At 53.8% G+C, this 17576-nt stretch overlaps 2 protein-coding genes across 26 annotated transcripts in view; one reads left to right on the top strand and one right to left on the bottom strand.

The window, feature by feature from the left end:
- Nucleotides 1-14041, top strand: part of MAPT (microtubule associated protein tau) — a 57219-nt gene extending 43178 nt beyond the window's left edge. For 11 of the 21 annotated variants that reach the window (XM_054801206.1, XM_054801221.1, XM_054801217.1 and 8 more), the window contains 5 exons: nucleotides 3173-3265; nucleotides 3413-3505; nucleotides 7180-7261; nucleotides 7866-7978; nucleotides 10746-14041. In XM_054801206.1, coding sequence (XP_054657181.1) covers nucleotides 3173-3265; nucleotides 3413-3505; nucleotides 7180-7261; nucleotides 7866-7978; nucleotides 10746-10961 — 597 coding nt within the window. In that variant the 3' untranslated portion in view covers nucleotides 10962-14041. The other 10 variants (XM_054801225.1, XM_054801223.1, XM_054801222.1 and 7 more) reach the window with 5 other exon arrangements.
- Nucleotides 14042-15305: 1264 nt separating this feature from the next.
- Nucleotides 15306-17576, bottom strand: part of KANSL1 (KAT8 regulatory NSL complex subunit 1) — a 100736-nt gene continuing 98465 nt past the window's right edge. For all 5 annotated transcript variants that reach the window (XM_054801177.1, XM_054801176.1, XM_054801179.1 and 2 more), the window contains one exon: nucleotides 15306-17470. In XM_054801177.1, the coding sequence (XP_054657152.1) occupies nucleotides 17222-17470 (249 nt within the window). In that variant the 3' untranslated portion in view covers nucleotides 15306-17221. The remainder of the gene's footprint in view (nucleotides 17471-17576) is intronic.

Genomic DNA, 17576 nt, shown 5'->3' with positions numbered 1-17576 from the left:
CAGAGATACAGCAGTGGGCAGCCATGCTTCAGCTGATCTCCAGCCTGATTTTGGAGTTTTTTGGGCTGATGCGGTTGGGTGCTTGTCCTGAAACTGCTTGCCTGGCTTAGTGCAGTACAGCTGTCCCACAGAGAGGACTGCAGAGAGCTTGTGATGTGGCTTTCATGGACGTATGGACTGGCTGCCGGGGGAATGACATTCCCTCATGGTGTCCAGTTAAGGAGAGCAAATTGTGACCTGCAGCCCTGAAGAGTCACAGGGTCGGGGTTGTGTTTGTGGATCCTGTACTGTGTGATCTGGAACAGTCCCTTCAACGCTGCCTCCATTTCTTCATTAGTGAGCACACAGGATAGTCTCCTCCCTGTGAGGGTCCCAGGCTTGGCACATTTTTCAGAACATTGCAATTTTGGATCCAACTCTGTTGGCAAGGTTTTGGATTGTGTTCTGCAGTCAGGCGCTGTCTTGCTACATGATGCAGCATGGCATGGCCAGAACTGGTGGCACTATTATCCTTTCAACCACTAGTACTTTTCACTCCCAGAGAGGCTGTTTCATGAGCAGCAAAGAACTCCCTGCTCCAAGTGCTTGGGAACGAGGGTCTCGTGTTAAATTTTGCAAGCCCAGCAGAGGAGAGTTTTGGTGAGGAGTAGTGTGAGTTAATTCATCCATGCAGCTCCAAGAGCAGCAGTGTGCGGTTATATGGCTCCAGCTGTGGCGTTGGCTGCTCAGCACCAATCCGAGCCTTTCTGCACTGCTCCATTGCACTGTGTGGGCGTGTCCTGAGGCTTTTATAAAATCCTCCTTGCTGCATGGGTGGAGACATGAAAGCACCTGGTTCCTCTGACTGGTGAAGGCCCGGTGGCTCTTGCGCAGATGTTAAATGACAAAATTGCACATCTGATGGCCAGTGCAGTCAGGAGTCCCTGTGTGCTTGTGCTTGCCTGCCCCGGGGGGGAACACTGCCTTGCACACCTTGTTCTGCGGCTGCTAATGCCACAGAGCCGTGACAAATCTTCCTCACATGCGGTGCATGCCATTTTGTGCGACTAGGTAACTCCGTGGCTCTGAATGTCTGACTTTGGCATGGGGGGAGGCTTTGGATGGCTCCTCTTCTCCATCTTAAATAGCAGTGCGCTTTTCCATTTCCTTATGTGCATTTTTTGCCGTGGCTGGCGACTTACTGGACAATGCACATTTGGCTTTGTACTACTATCCAGGGGGCTCTGGCCATTGGTCATGAGCAGAGCAGAGCAGAATGCGTCCTTCCAGCCGCCTGTGTCCCGGGGCCTCAGCCTTCCTTCCCGCTTAGCACAAGGCCTAAGATTTTCCTGCTTCCCCCCCTGAAAACACTGCTCCTCAGGGATTTTAGAAGGAACCCTTCCGTTTACTGTAAATTGGCTAAATTGTTCTTTTTAATCCAGCTTTTACAAGTTTTTTTTTCTCTGTCAGCTTCTCTCTCAGGCAACATGTTGTTTACTGTTGTCACTGAAAGAGTAAGACCAGCTGAATTTGGGACCATTCATTGCTCTTTGCAGGGGAGAGTGGCTGGACGTTGAACATTTTGTAGGACACGAGGCTGCTCTTAGCAGAATGGTTGCAGCTGGAGCAGAAGGGGCTGATCCTGTGAGTTTGATTTTAGGGTGGCCAGAAGGTGGGTCTGGAGCCAGTTCTCCACGCAGATTTCAGACCCTCAGCCGTGGGAAACACGTGCCAGGAGTCAGCCGGGCCAGATCTCTTCCAGTGTTTCTGCATTGTCTGAGCACTTCTGTTGTTGCTGGATCACTGAATACTGCTCTGGCAAAGCCTGGTCTAGCAGAACTGGGTCCTAATTTGCAGGATTAGTTGATGGGAACTTGGAAAATGATGCTGGAGGCGCGTGTCAGCCTCGGTGCTTCTCATGCTGAAGAACCAGGGTATAGCGAGGAGCTCTCCTTGCAGCAGCAGGCTGGGGACATGCTGAAACGGAGACTGAGGTTGCCTGCTTAGTCAGCTTCATGGACATTGTCATCCAGGGACTGTGAGTGCAGTGTGATGTGACGCTGCTTTCTTGCAGAATGCTGTCTCTTTTCCTCTTGTGAGGGTTGTGCTTCAGACAGGCTTTCTCCTGAGGGAGCACAGGCCTATGTGCCTGCTGGTTTTTACCTGCATTTACCTCTGATTTATACTTGCATAGGTTGTAAAGCCCCTCCAGTCCGTGTAGGGGAAGGAGCAGGGACTGTCTTCATCTTTGTGTTGTCTGCAATAGCTGCTCCTATGCATGGGGTCGCTCCAGCATAGCTGCCCTTTTAAAACCCAAACAGGGAAAACAAGCCCTGAAGGAAACAAACTTCATTAGAACAGAAGTGTTTGTGCGTGGAAAGGGCGGGCGTTGGGACTGGAGGGTGAAGTTAGCACAGTATGTGGTTGCCCTGTGGCACCAAGCCATTTCCAGCCTCTCCAACCCGAGATGGCATTAGGAACGTGCAATAGAGCAGATGCCTTTGGGGGTGGGCTGTGCTGCCCCTTTCAGCTCATCTATACAGGAGTTAAGAAAAGTACAGGCATGGGACTGCATCCCTGGCAGCATTTGCTTTTTCTCTTTGTAACTGTAGAGGGAGTTTGAGCCCTGCACAGTGCAGAGCTCAGGCATCCTCTCCCAGACCGTGCTGGACACACAACTGCTCTCCAGCCTGCTGCGCCGCCCAGCTGCACCCGTTTGCCCAGTTTGCTCAAGCTGCTGAATTGTGAGGCCACATATCTCTGTCCTAGGGAGGGGGGCATGCTGCCCAGCGTGGGAGATGGGGCTGAGCAGGCATTTTTCTCTCGGCTCCATCTTTCCTCCTTCCACTGGCTCTGCAGAAGCTGAGTCTCAGAGCACTGGTGCCTTCCAGCATGTTTGCTGCCCAGCAAACTGTTTTGTTCAGTGAAAAAAAACGGGGATAGCTGGCTTTTTTGCCAGTGTTTCTGGCCTGGAAACCAGGGCTGCTTTGCTAGCCAGATGTATCCGATCTCTAGCTATAACCTGCCCACCTCCTTCTTCAGTTTCCAGTCCATGAGTAGACAAATCTATGCAGCAAGCCAGTTCTCCTTTGCTCTTGGCACTGGAAGGCAGTTTCCTGGTTTTAGTGGTATAACTCGTGGTCAAGCTCCAGATGGTCATGTTGTTTCTCACACTCTTTTCTGGCTACCAAAGGTGCAGATTATTAATAAGAAGCTGGACTTTAGCAGCGTTCAATCCAAGTGTGGCTCAAAGGATAATATCAAACACATCCCGGGAGGAGGCAGTGTGAGTACTTTCACACTTTCAATGCACTATAATAGTTCTTATTATTAGTGGCATGTTGTGTACACTAAACCACCGATGCTATCTGCAGCAACCCTGCCATCAGATAGCTATTGGTGACGTGCAATGACTCTTTTCTGGCTACCAAAGGTGCAGATTGTTAATAAGAAGTTGGACTTTAGCAGCGTTCAATCCAGGTGTGGCTCAAAGGATAATATCAAACACATCCCAGGAGGAGGCAGTGTGAGTACCTTCACACTTTGAATGCACTGTAATAATCCTTATTATTAGTGGCATGTTGTATACACTAAATCGCCAATGCTATCTGCAGCGACCCTGCCGTCAGATAGCGATTGGTGACGTGCTGTCATTTAACCCCATTAACCCAAAAGACATGGTTAGATGAACCCTAACAAGTCCTGTACATGCCTGACATGGACAGAACTAACTGACTCGTGTAGAAACCATGTCTGTAACAAAACATCCCGTTAACTCGAAGGTTTTACACTACCTGGAAGGCTTAATGCCTCATTGTCTGCAGGATGGGTGGCCTCTAGCAGACAGCAATGTAGTTGCTGATGCAGTAGATGGATAGATTTATAAGCAAATACAGTCCTCGTTGCTTAATGTACTGCTAAATTGCACATGACTCTGCACAACACGTGAAAGCGCAGGTTCCTGCCCATTCCCATCAGGCAAGTATGATCCGTGCAAATATTAAGCTCCTTGCTATTGAATGTGTCCGGCAGTGCCCGTGGAGGCTGAGCCTAAAGTAATATTGAGTTAATTATTTGAATGCTGGCATTTCCAGCCACTCCCAGATAAATAGCCGGACTCGGCTTTCAGTTACTGTGCCAGAAACCTGGAGAAACTCCACAGAGATTGGTGGATTTACAGCAGTCTCTCTGGAGACAGAGTTTGGGTCCAGGAAGGATGACGGACCAAGGAAGGAGCATCACTGAGACCCCAAACAGCGCAACCCAGGGTCTGTGGTTGCCTGGTCTGTGGCCATCTGAGGAAGCTATCTGGTGCCCCTCAGATGTTGCCAATGGATTTTCTTTGTGCTGTTTTTGATCTCTGTGGATGCCCTCCCTGAGAAACTGAGCATTGCAGAGGGCTTGGCACATAAGCATTGTGACATAACTGGGTTTGCAACCTCCGTCTTAAATTTGATGTTGTTCTGCATTTATTTAATGGGCCAGAGGAGCTGCTTTGCGGAGGTCAGACCTCTGTGAAGCAGGTTCCATGTTTGTTCTGCTCTTTCTTACCCCAGGGTCCTGCACTGGCTGGGCCGCCTGGTGTGTGGTGGACCACTTGTTACGCCAGGAGTTAGTGTTCGTCACGAATCATCTGTGCTGTGGCTGGTAATTAGCTTTAGCACAGGTTGGTGAGCTCATCCTTTTCTCCACTGAGAGCTCACACTGTGGGCAAGTGTTTGTAGCTGCAGTGGCTGCAGTGGGTTAAGAATTATCTGGATTTTTGGCTGGAGGTTGTCATCCCTCCCCAGGCTCTGCCAGCAGTGAAAATGGTGTGATCGCTGTCTGGCTGCGTTGACGTGGAAAGCAGCAGCTTAGCTCTGGGTGCGGGTGCTCGGAGCAAAGCCATGTGCTGACATGGCCAGAGCGCGGCCGCACAGGCTGTCCTGACGGCAGAGCTGTGCCTTGGGGCTCCTCCAGTAGAGGGGCAACGAGAGACCACTGGGCTTCAGTGGCTGTCGTGTCTTAATCCTCCATGATGCTATCAGCAATGACTGCCTGCCCAGCCATTGCTGCTTCAAGAGAGTGATTGCTGCAGTAACCTGGGGTTGGTATCTTTTTTTTTTTTTTTTTTTTAAGCCAGTGGATGCTCTGACAAGGTGATGCATTAGGCAAGAGTTGACCTAAGCATTGCTGGTGCTGAGAGGTGGGATCCCCAGGTCTCTGGCACCGGTTTCCCTGGCAAGCAACTCTGTGCCCCTTTTCCTTTCTTGCTAAAATGGGGAGGACCCTTCTCTGCTCCCCAGCAGGATGGTAAGGGTTAACGGAGTCCTGTCCATAAACCAAAGAGAACTGGAATGAGAGCAGAAAGTGTTTCAGTTGCTGGTTGCTTGCTCTGGAAATGGGACGTCTTTCAGTCCCAGGTCCCAGCGGTGCCCAAATTGTTTATAGACCCTTTGGGGTCACGGCTGGGATTAGAAGGGCGCCAGCTGTCCTTTTGGGGTCTGTTTCCTGCCTCTCGACTGGATCTAGCTCTTCTCCTGCTCTTTCCCCAACCCTGTCTTCATGTCTGTCTCTGCAGTGTGCTCCCAGACCCTAGGGCTGCTCTTCTCCCTCTCTCTGTCTCCACTCTCTGTCAAATGTGCCTTTTGGTGTGTGTGAGCATCGGAGACAAGGCAGGCCCGCATGCATGGTGCTCTGGCTCCGTGCCCGTGGGATGGTGGCACCGAGCCTCTGTTCTCCCCCCTCCTTTTCCTGGCTGCATGATGGAGCGGGGAGTGTTTTTCAGTGGCACGCACAACCACAGTCCAACATTTGGCTCTGAGGGTGATGGGGCCGGTGGACATGGGGCTGACATGAGAACTGAAGGATGCACCTTCACCCCAGGGCTTTTGAGCCAGCACAGGGCACTCAGGTGCGATGGAGAGCAGTGGCTACGGCAATTCCTTTGTGCTGGCTTTTGGCCACCTTGGTCCAGAGTCTGCCTGGCTGCCTGGAGGAGTCAGCTCTTCTGCCAAGGTCCCTTTGGTGCTGGCACATCCTTCCCGAGATTAGTAAGAGCAGCACACCCGCCATGGTGTTTGGTGAAAACAGAGAGAGCAGCGTGCGCTCCCCTTCAAATCCAGGCTATTTCTGAGCGCCAGACACTTCCCAGTGAGTAGGAACCAACCTTGAGGTATCGATGATCCGATTTCTCCTGCACAGCCTCACTAACTACAGCAATAGCCGATTCACACCCAGGTGTGAGTCCAAGACCAGGGTCTGAGGTAACTTCTGGGGGTATGGGGATGTTTTCTCACCCCCTTGTCTCCTGCTCCTGACGTAGCTGATGTGTATGTGCTGTGGTTTGCCGTCCCCGACACGCCTGATGGTCCCAGACCTCTCCAGTCATTGGTGTTTTCCAGTGTGGTGTTTAACTGCTAACGTAACCACTAAACAGCTCCATGTTAACCGTTCCTTGTGTGTGCGTCTCGTGTAACCTGGTTGTCCGTGCGCAAGAGGCCGCCGGCCCCACGCCCAGGCATGCCACAGCCCCGTGGCTGGTCTTTGAATGGGGCGGTTTAAGTGGAATTGCTGGAGCCCGTGTTCAGAAAGTTAATGGGTAAAACAAATAAAAACCAGAGCATAATATCATGAAATACTGTTGTGGTTCAATATATTATGATTGCCATTTTAATTTATATTATGTGAACTCCTGCCAGATATTTAGACTTTGCTTTTTTTTTAACCCTTATTTCCGTTACAGCATTTTTCAGAAATGCATATTTTGGTCACTCTTTTAAAAGTTCTGTGCACATTGATCATTTCTGTTCTTTCAGTTTTTGTGGACATAAGCTTTATGTTTTACACCAGAAAAGGTATTTATTTTTTATGTTTTTCTCTCTGGTATATCTCCTCCTTTTGGATGATGTGTATGCAAATCTTAATTAATTACCACTCCACTTTCTCTCTCACTTAAGCACTTTAAAATTGCCTCTACTTCCCCCCTCTGTGGAGAGGTGATCTTGTGCATGCTGACATGTTAAGAGAGGCTACTGCACACGGGCATTAATGATCTCCCGTTTCTGATGACAGTTTCTTTTGTATTATTAATCTTACTGGGGTTTAAGCTGTCCTTTCCCTCGAATCCAGATCAGGTGCCGGTGTGTGTTGTGCATCCCCCTCCCCAGGTTGCCCGTGGTGGCAATAAGCTCATCGCCTTTTCCTTTCTTGCACGGACAGGTTCAAATTGTTTACAAGCCGGTCGACCTGAGCCATGTGACATCCAAATGTGGTTCCCTGGGCAATATCCATCACAAACCAGGTACCCTTTGACTCCGCAGCATCCAGCAGCACCGGGTGCTGGTCCTTGGGAGCTCGCAGGCTGCGTTGTGGTGTGCATCTGGGTACAGGGAGAGGGTTGGGGTAGCGCAGGGAGCGAGGGGAGACATGTGGAACAGTGACCGGAGCATCAGAGTGAGCCCTGGGGTGCTGGATGCTGTTACCAGCTCTGTAACTGCAAGACCCTCTCCAGTCTGCCTGACCATGCAGAGCAAGGAAGGGATCTGGCATGATCCATGGACACCCTTGTCTGTGCCAACACGTTGCTGTAAATGGGAAGTGTTTAGGAATAAATGGGGGGAACTGCTGCTGTCTAGCTTAGCTCCCTGCCCTTGGTTCTGTAAACCATTGGGATGTCAGCTCTGCAGCGTCCTTTGGAAGGTTTCTTTACCCTGGTTCCCACTTGCTCTGACTCCTGGCTTTCCCAAATCACCATGGGGTCCCACTTGCTGCTGTTTTCCTGGTTCTCAGCCTCAGCAGTGCTTTGCTTGAGCCACCTCGGAGCAGCGGCTCAGACCTGAGCACTTTCTCTCCAGCCTGCCCTGGCCAGCACTAGAGCTAACCCCACTCATGCTCTTCTCTTCCAGGTGGTGGCCAGGTGGAGGTGAAATCTGAGAAACTGGACTTCAAAGATAAGGTGCAATCGAAAATCGGGTCCTTAGATAACATCAGCCACGTCCCTGGAGGAGGAAATAAAAAGGTAAAGGGGCAGTGGCTCGTGAGCAGGCATGATGTTCTGCTGCGAGTGTCTGTCTGCCCTGTGAACAGGCACGCAACCAAAGAGTGGTTGAAGTCTGGACTCGAAGAAGCTCCTGCTCACCCGGCTGCCCACATGGCCTCTCCTCTCACCAGGCAGCACTTCTTCCCCAGCGCTTGAAATGATTTGCTGCCCACGTTCTAGCGTGGGGTGGTGTGTGCACACTCCTCCTTCAGAGGACAAAAAGTGCCCTGCCCCGGGACAGGCGCTCAGCCGTGCCCAGACAGCTTGTCCTCCTGCCAGCGGCGTGCTGCAGGCAGGCAGAGCCGAGGGCTCCTGGCCTGCGTTTGCCAACCCGGAGGACTTTGGCTGGAGCGTGGCCGTGGCAGAGCTGCGAGGATGGTGGTCTCTGTCCTCTTCCCGGCCCATGGCCACCTGAATGAGTGCGGATGTAAGCAAGAGCCTCTCCCGTGGTCTCCTGCTCTTGCTGCTGTTCTCTGAAGTTTGTGCAGAAATGTATGTGTCTCAAACCTTTCACATTAAGGAGTGCCACCATCAGCATCTGCTTTTGCACGCTGCGTTGCCAATTACTCCCAGCAGTGTGGCACAAAGCTGGCAGCTCAGGGTGCTGCCTAGGTGTTGGTTCCCCAGTGAAAGTGGAGCGTTAAAGGCTTAGCTTTATTTAGAAAAGGTGACTTTGCAGTAGGCCATCACTTCAGAAGAAAGGTGATCTCTTCTGACTTCAAGTCTCAGTCTCTCAGCTGAGACTGACCAAGGACTCTGTATAGGGAGTGGTGCACGTTTGAGGGACACTTAAATTGGAAGACAGAAGTCAATCAGGTCAGGTGAAATACTGAACTTGGGGTGAGCTGGTCCTGCTGGAGGCTTTGATGGTTACTGCACAGTGAGTCTTGGCTAAGTAAAACACCTCTACAACCTCGCTTCAAGGACAGCCAGGTCCCTTGCAGGCAGGGGAGGGGGGAGTTCAGCTAAACACAGAGCTGAGACTCCAGCCTGGTGATATGTGTGGTTGAATTTCTTCAGGGAAAAATGGTTTTTAATCTTGCTTGGTTTTCAAACGCTTTTTTTTCTCACTGGGAGGGGAAAGTTCTCTTTTGGCTCCTATGTTGCGGCACTTTGTTCTTGGCCACGTTTTCTCTGTGCACCTCCCAGCTGTTCATCTCCTTGTGGTGCTCTGGCCTCTGACTGAGGGATCGCTTGACTTCCTTACCCTTCTCTCGCTGCTGCTACGCATCAGACTGCCCTGTGCTTCACTAAGCCCATTTTCATAATTTTTATGATTACAGTGATGATTCTTTCATATCCTGGCACATTCACTGGGCCATAGTTTGAAGAAGTTGCCCTTTGGAGGGGGAATTTATTTGCAAGGGTGTGACCTGGCAGCGGCATCCCCTGCCTCAGCCTTCCTGCCTGGCAGTTGCCCACACCCCACCTAAATACACACCTGGAGGAGGTTGTCGCTGTAACTTGATTGCGCTGCTGCCACGGATGCGTCCCTTGTCCCGCCCATTGCCATTTGCACCTTGGCACCAGGGACCACCCTCACCAGTGCTGCTGAGGTGGGACACTATTCACAGAGCAGGGACAGGACACAGTTGAGCCCCATCAGCTCTCCATGTAGAGCGGCTGTGGGCAGCCCCGCTGCCCCTTCCCCAGCCTTTCCCATGTCCCCAGTCCCCTCCTTGCCCTGTGACACAAAAGGTCCGGATTTGGACACATAGTCCACAGCTCTCCAGGCTGAATGCTGGTTCGTGTGCCACTCTTGTACTGGGTCTCCCATGGGGAGCAGGGGTGCTCTGTGCTCTGCCAAAGTACCTGTGCTGGCAGCATCTGCTCCCCTTTGCCGCATACAGAAAGCTTTCCTCCCCGACTCCAAGGGCAGCCGCTATTCTTCCTATGAACCAGTGAATGGCCCTATTTTTTCAGATCTTTTTCTCCTCAATTTTCTATTTCTTTTCTTTATTTTTTTTTGTCTTTTTCCTTCTGGTTGACATGTATTGGATCTTGGGGGTGGTTTTTTTTTTTTTTGTTGCTGATGCGTTTTTTGCACCCCCACCGCCCTGGGCGGGTTTCTTCATCTGTAGAGAGAGAAAGGCAAGGAAGACAAGACCCATCCCCTGGCTGCTCGGACCCCGAGCCCAGACCCTGCTGGGCTCCAGGCCCTGGTGCTGGAGTCACCCACCCCCCCGGAGAGCCAGCTCCCAGCCTTGCACTTGGCTGGGGAGAGCACCAGTAAGTAACAAACCCGATCCACTTCACCTCCCCGGCCCTTGAGCTCACTGGGAGAGAGGGGTTTGGCTCCTGGGAGCAGCGGTCTGTGCCCAGCTGGGCCATGGGTTAAGGAAAAGCCTTACACGCCATATGGGGGGGGGGGTGTGTGTGTGTGTGTGTGTGTGTCCCACCCCCTCCGCAAATCTCTGCCAAGGGAGTGGGAGCAGCCCAGGTTGTGCCGTCTGAGTCCTGTGCCTGGGACCCACCACCACACCGGGTCTGGGTGCTTGGGAAGGATTTGGCAGCATCCTGAGATGCTCCGGTCCTGCTGTCCCCTCTGGTTGTGCCTGTTCCCTGTGTGGGCTACTGAAAAGGAGGTGCTTGAGGACTGGGGCACTGGGGGCATCAGGTCAATGAACTGAGCTTTCCTCGCAGCTGCACAGTGGCAGTGACCGAGCAGATGGTTTGCAGGTAAAACTGGCCTTTCCAAATGGTGTCCTGCATCCTCTCCGCTCACTGCCCTCTCCTCTCGTTTCAGATTGAGACTCATAAGCTGACTTTCCGCGAGAACGCCAAAGCCAAGACTGACCACGGCGCCGAAATCGTTTACAAGTCCCCTACCATCTCCGGAGATGCCTCCCCGCGCCGCCTTAGCAATGTCTCCTCCACCGGCAGCATCAATATGGTGGACTCCCCCCAGCTCGCCACGCTAGCCGACGAAGTGTCTGCTTCGCTGGCCAAGCAGGGCTTGTGATTGGGGCATGGCGGTCGAAGATGAGAGAAGACAAAAAAAAAAAAAACAAAAATAATAATCTGGCCTTCTTCCTCTGTTCCTTTTACAGCTGCTTCCCCATCCCCTAACTGGTTAATGATTTAACCTGCTTTTACTGTTCATTCAGCTCTAGCTCCAGGACTTCAAAAATCAGTGACACTATGAGGTACAAAACCTGCTCTCCCCTTGCTCCTCGGAGCGCACAGCCTGTGCCTGTCCCCCATGCCCTCCCCTTGTCCCCCATGAGGTCCCTCACTATCCCGGCCCTGCCTGGGGCCACCTGCCCTGGCAGAGACCCCCCCCCCCACTGCCCTGGGAAAGTGGGGGGGGGGGGAGGGGGGGGGAGGGGGGGTAGAGGAGGGCAGCCACAGCATGATGCTGACCTGAGCACCCCACACGGCAGCGGGAGGGCCTGACGGGAAGGGGATGGCACCATCCCGCACTCGCCCCCAGCGTTGCCTGGGCTGGAGGTCTGGCCTTGCAGGCAGCCCAGGTAGTGGGTGCTGCAGCCAGGGACTGCAGGGAGGTGCCCCCCTTTCTGCATTAAATTTGCCTGCTGAATTGGAAGAAACCTTTTGTTTTTACCTCCGAAAGCCGAGATGTGTATGAAGATAACTGCCAGGTATCCCCAAACCTGCTCTCAGCTCCGGCAGCTGGAGTACTGGTGAGGCCGAGGTATCCCATTGCGGAAGGGGCCCCGGACGGCTGTTCCCCTCTCCGTGGCTGTGCTGGAACCGCTGAGTGGATGAGTAGAGGCTTTTCCCCATTCCTTTGGCAGCCCCTCGTGTTGTAGAGTAGATTTGTCTGTATATGCTTGGACCGTGCCAGGGTGATTGTTTTCATAAACGAGCATGTGTTTAAAAAAAATAAAAATGCTGTAAGTAGTTTTGAGCTGCCCCACGCCAGCTCTGCCGCAGCTCGGCCAGGAGGGTCCAAGGGGGAGCTTTGCTGAGCTCCGGGTTGTGCCCAGACCTGGCCCCGGCGCCGCATGTCTGCCGGGCACATGGGTGGGTGCAGAGCTGCTGCCCTGCTCCCTGGGAGGGTTGGGGGGGCTGCGTTGGGGGCATCCCGGCTCTGCGCACCTCCCAGGGCCTGGGGACACTACACGAGGGGTGCTCGCAGCTCCAGGGCTGGCATGGCCCCTGGATTTGGGTGCAGCTTGTAACATTTTTGGGTTGTTCTTTTTTTTTTTTCCCCCCCCCCCCCGCAAGGTCAGCTAAGAGATCGCGGAAGTGGCGGCTCGATGGCTCTGCTGTTCTCATGCCGTTGGCAGCGGTAGGAGACAACCGGGAGGACGCGAGGGGAAGGCACGAGGGAGGTTTTAGCTGGCGCGTGGTGGTGGCAGCTCCCCCAGGGCCCATCCTGAGCTTGGGGACCAGAGGCTGCTCCGGGCACTGAACCCTCCCCACCGCTCCGGGGTGCTCTCCTGGTTTGCATTTGCAGCATGTTACCCCTCAGGGTGTCCCCTTCACCCAGCACTAGCCCTCCCCCCCCCAGCACCACCCAGGGGAAAAGAGCTGATTGAGCCATTTCTTTTGCTACTTTTGTTCCTGTGGCACCCTAGGGAGCGCGAGGGGGTGGCCTGGGGCTGTGTGGCACCCATGGCCGTCCCTTCCTTCTACAACCAAAGAGGCTGAGGTGCGATCAGCGCAGCTCAGTGTGTGTTCTCCCTCCTCGTCTCCCCCCCCCGAGAGGCACCAGCCGCGCTGCGGGGATAGAGCTGGCAATGGTGGGGAGGGCGGAGGGGTGCCCGGGGGGGGCCGCAGGCCATGCACCCCAAGGGCCGCACTGCAGGGAAGGGGGGGCCAAAATCCTGGTCTGACTTGGGGGGCTCACCGGCGCGTGGGGCACCCATCGTCCTTGGGACAGAGGCCAAGGCTGTTTGGAGCTGTTAAGTGGGGCAGGGCAGCAGTTCCTCCCTGGACAGGCCCCGCTCCCACCCTGCGCAGGAGCCAATGAACCTGCCGCGCTGCTGCGGCCTTGGCACACCCTGTGCCGGCTCCACCGGGGTTTTCTGAACTGTGCTGGGCTGCTGCTGCTGCAGGGGGACAGCCCGAGCAGGAGGGTGTCTGTCCAGCGCTGGAGGAGGACGGTTGTGTCTGGTGGGATGGTGGTTGGGAGGGGAGGGGGGTCCAACCCTTGTCTCTGCAGCCCCAGGAGCTGCTTTACTGCTGGGGAGAGGCTGGCCCAGCACCAACAGGAACAGCCCAAGCAAAAGCCCATGTCCAGCTTGTCACTCGCTCTGTTTCAGTTGACTCTACGATTGTAAGACTCTGTACTCCAGTCCGTGACTTTGTATCGCTGTAGGACATAGGAGCTGCTGCGGTATTTTTGTCCTCTGTAAAATGAGCAAGTGGGAGAACCACCGAATGCCGGTCACCCCTTTTAACCCTTTTTGGCTGCAAGATGGCACATAGCTGAGCTTGCCCATCCCGGGCCTGCGCCACCCCCGGCCCCTCAGTGCGGCACCTGAAGGACACCGACACCCCAGGCCAGGGGCGTCCTCGGCGTGCGGCGAGCTCCAGCGAGCAGCCCCTTCCCGCTGCCGACGTCCTCGGCTGAGCACGCGTCACCAGCCCCGTCTGCCGTCCTTCTTGCACCCCTGCAGGGGCCACCGGGGGTCCCGGGACCGCCCTTTCCATGCCCTGCAGCTCCCGCTGTCCCCTTCCAGCAGCCCGAGCCACATCCCAGCCCCGACCCCACATTCAGACCCAGGCCTGAGGGTTCCCACGAGCAGCTGGACAGACTGACCCATGGCTTTTCCTTTACTCCACACACATCTTGGTCTGAAAAGGGTTAAAACTGGCACTGATTCAAAAACCCATGTTTCTGCACTCAAAACAAAAACGCTTGTTAAATGAACTCCCCGTGTCAGACTGCCGGTGGTGCTGGCAGCCCCGTGTTCCCCTGTGCTGGGGAGGGGAGGAGGGAAGGTTTGATCTCAGTGTATCATTCTAGCTTAGCTTCTGTCTGTGAATGTCCATAGTGTATCGTGCGTTTTAACAACTGGTTTACACTGTTGCCGTAAAAGTGGATTTGGAAATAAAGTCATTACTACGATACATGCCGACTCTTTTGCACAGGGGGAGGGAGCCGGGGAGCTGGCACCAGGCAGGGAGGGCCCCTGCACCAGGCTCAGGCTGGGTTTTGGCCACAGCGAGGGTCAGGGTCCAGCCTCTCCCCTCGGCAGATGCGCAGATTGGGATTGCCAATCTCCCGGCAGCCGTACCACCAGCCTAGCCCCAGTGCCAGGGATCGGCAAAGACAGGCAGGGACTAGGTTCTTCTTTTTTCTTTCAAGCACCAGCCACCACCACAGCCCAGGCTGCAGCTTCACCAGCTCCCCTTCCCCGCAGGGAGGCTGCACGTCTTCCTGGGGCGGGCTGGGTGCAGGAAGGGGAGGCCCTGCCCGGCGGGCAGCACGGGCAGCACTGCCCAGCCCAGCAGAGCCAGGAAGCCCACCTCTGATTTTTGACTCAACAGGACATTTTCTCTGTGACTGACCGCAGTGTCCCAGGGCTGCTCAGAGTCGCAGCGACACCTTATTCCCTTCCCCACCTCCAGCCCGCCGCAGTCGCGGCTCTCGCAGCCCCAGATCCCCAGTTACCGGCACCGCGGCGCCTGCAGAGCAGCACGAGCCCTTTGGCTGCTCCACACCTTCCCCAGGACTTGGCTGCCTCGTGCGGGTCAGGAGCTTCCAGGGTGGCACAGCTGCCGGTGCGGCCGCGGCTGCCGCCATTTGCTTTTCAGATTGGATTTCTCCTCCCGTTAATTACTTGTAATGAACCAGGTGATGCCCAGGTTGCTGCCTCCTACTACTTTGATAATCTAACTAATAATCACCCAGCACCTTCCTGTTTCCTGTCCACTCAGGTAACGAGGAACAAAGTATAATTCTCTTATCTTGGAAATTTAAGAGCACCCAAGGAAGTCGCCTCCCACCACAAACATTCAACTTGCACAGCAAAACCCGCCACGAGGACAAACAATTTGCACTAACGGTACCTGGGTGTGAATCGGCAGCAACCGCTTATGCCCAAAAATGTAAAACAAACCCTCACTCACCTCAGGCAGTTTGAGCGACAAGAGGCAGAACTTGGCTCTCGTGAGCTCCCAGGGAAGCCCAAACCCCCTGCAGAACAATTCCTCTTTTCCCTAATTGACAATAACGGCTGAGAAATGATGTTGTAAGGGGGGGGGGAAAGAGGCCACTGAAACACGGGTGGGAGGGAAGCGGCTGATCTGCCTGCGGCTGGGCTGAGCATGCGACAGGCCTCTTCCACTCCCCGGCCCAGCGTTTCACAAACACACGTTGCATAGAATATTCTGTTTTAATTTTTTTTTTTAATCTTTTCTTCTTTTTTTTTTTTATAAGCACATTTGTGCTTTGCCAACAGAATCAAGACATTAACAAAGATCAGCTTCTCGGAAGAAAAGCATTTCTATATAACAAGGACATTACACAGCTCAAAGCAGGAAAAGAAAATATTTACAAAATACAAGGTGGTTTTTTTTTTTTGTGGTTTTTATAATGCTAAAAGGGTTATTCAGAATTTTCAACCTTATAAATAGAAAAGCACTTATGCAGAGGGATATGGTAGCATTGTTGGTTTTTTTTAAAGAAACGATGACAAATCCTTTAAACTAGAACAGAACCAAAACTACTAGATAATGTTGAAAATTGTGAAAACCCCAACCATTAAGCAGTTTAGCTACTATTTCTTTACGATTACAAAATGGAAAAAAAAAAATATGTCCTTTGTATTTTTTTTTCCTTTTTTTTTTGGTGATGTGATTATACATAAGACAGGCACAATGCTAGCAACAGGACAGGGACCAATAGCCACACCGTTGGGATCAGAAAGCGTTACAGATGGGAACGGTGTGCGGGATCCGGGAGTCACTGCGGGTGCGGAAGGACCGGGGTGGGGGAGGAACAACAGCGAACTCGGTTTCAAAATAAAATACCTGTCAGGAGGCAGCACGTCGGACCAATGACTGGGAAATGAAACAGAATTGACACCCGTTCTCGGACCGTGCGTGGGAGTGGAGCGAAGCAGTGGTGACAGATCCCGACCCCCCCAGCGCCCCACACCCACCCTCCTTCCCTCTCGCATTTCCCCTTTTTCTAAGACCAAACCTACGGGGACCACCCCGGCGCCTCAGCCGAGCCCCCTGGACCTGCCACGTCCCGCTCTGGGCACGGGATGCTCCCTCTGCCGCCCACCGCTCTTGGCGGCTCCTTGGTGCTGCGGCCCAGAGCTGCCCTCACCCCAACTCCCCAACCCTACGGGGGGACGCGAGGGCAGAGCTCAAGTGCCGGTCGCAGACCCGCATTTCCCAGCTGAAAGCTGCCGCCGGCCTCGGCCAACAGCCACATCCCCGAAGGGATGGTGACTTCTGCTCCTGCTCGAAGCGTCCGACCGCACCGGGCTGGGGACTCCCCTCCCCGCCTTCGACCCTGGAGAAACAGGCAAGGTGTGGACAAGGCTGCTTCCGAAATCCCACTCCTCCCACACGGAGCTGTGCGTGAAGCGGCTAAAAGGGTCCTTCCTTTTGCCCCGACGGACGGGGCACAGCCAACGGCTGCTCCCAAACCAGGGGAGAAGGAAGGAGGCGGTGGAGGCGGGCGGCCTTGGGGGCAGAGGGGAGATCGGGGAGGGGCAGAGTCACCCCTCGGGATACCTGGAACTACAACCTAGGGGAGGAAAACGCCTGAGGGCGGAAGTGCAGGGTGGGCACTCTGCATGTGAGGACAGACAGACAGCTAGTGAAGGCTGCAATCCCAAGACATCACTTTTCACCACTAATTTCACTCCACTAAAACCTTTCAGGGAGGGGAAGGGGGTAGCAGGTTAAGAGAAAAAGACACCCTTTTGCTTGAGAAAAACTATCCCCGAAGTCTGCTAGTCAGCTAAATCCTGTGCTCTAGTTTTATACACCTAAGAAGGGAGGGGAGGAAAGAGGGAGGGGGGTCTGGTGGGCTGCTCCCCTCCCGAGGCTTCACTCCACTGGGAGGAATCTGGGGGCTCTCATTCATGTGACAAGGAAACATGGAGAAGAAAAAAAAAAATAAACCAAAAAAAAAAAAGAAAACAAAAAACAGTTTCTAAACTCCTTAAATTCACTAAAAACTGTGAAAATTCCCAGCAGGATGTTTGAATATCAAACGCAGATTTTGGAAGCTTTAATGCCAAGAGTTAGTTCTGTGTGTTGGTTTTGCTCATGTCTTCCCGTATGTCTCTATCTGTGCGCTGGCCGCTGAACTGCTGCGGAGGAAGAGGAGGAGGAGGGTGTCACCAGGGGGGTTCGGCTCTTGAGGCTGGCCAGGTTGGGCAAAGCAGAAGTGCCATCGGTCTCCCGGGAGGATTTACTGCCCGACGTGCGCCGGGTGCAGCGTGACAACCGGTCTTGGGGGTCAGATTGGTCCTCGCACTCTGTCCTGGGATCGTACGAGAGTGGGAAGGTGCGTCGCTCCCAGGGCTGCACAGCCTAAAGGGAAGAGACACCAGGCTATGGAAAATCTTCTGGAAAAACTCGCTCTTCCGCTCCTCCTCAACACGAGACTCTGGCTGCCCACAGCCACAGTCAGAGCAGG

The sequence above is a fragment of the Grus americana genome, chromosome 22 (assembly GCF_028858705.1).
Source record: "Grus americana isolate bGruAme1 chromosome 22, bGruAme1.mat, whole genome shotgun sequence".
Lineage (NCBI taxonomy): Eukaryota > Metazoa > Chordata > Aves > Gruiformes > Gruidae > Grus > Grus americana.
Note: the sequence above shows the minus strand (reverse complement) of the source record. Positions and strands in the feature narration are given on the sequence as shown.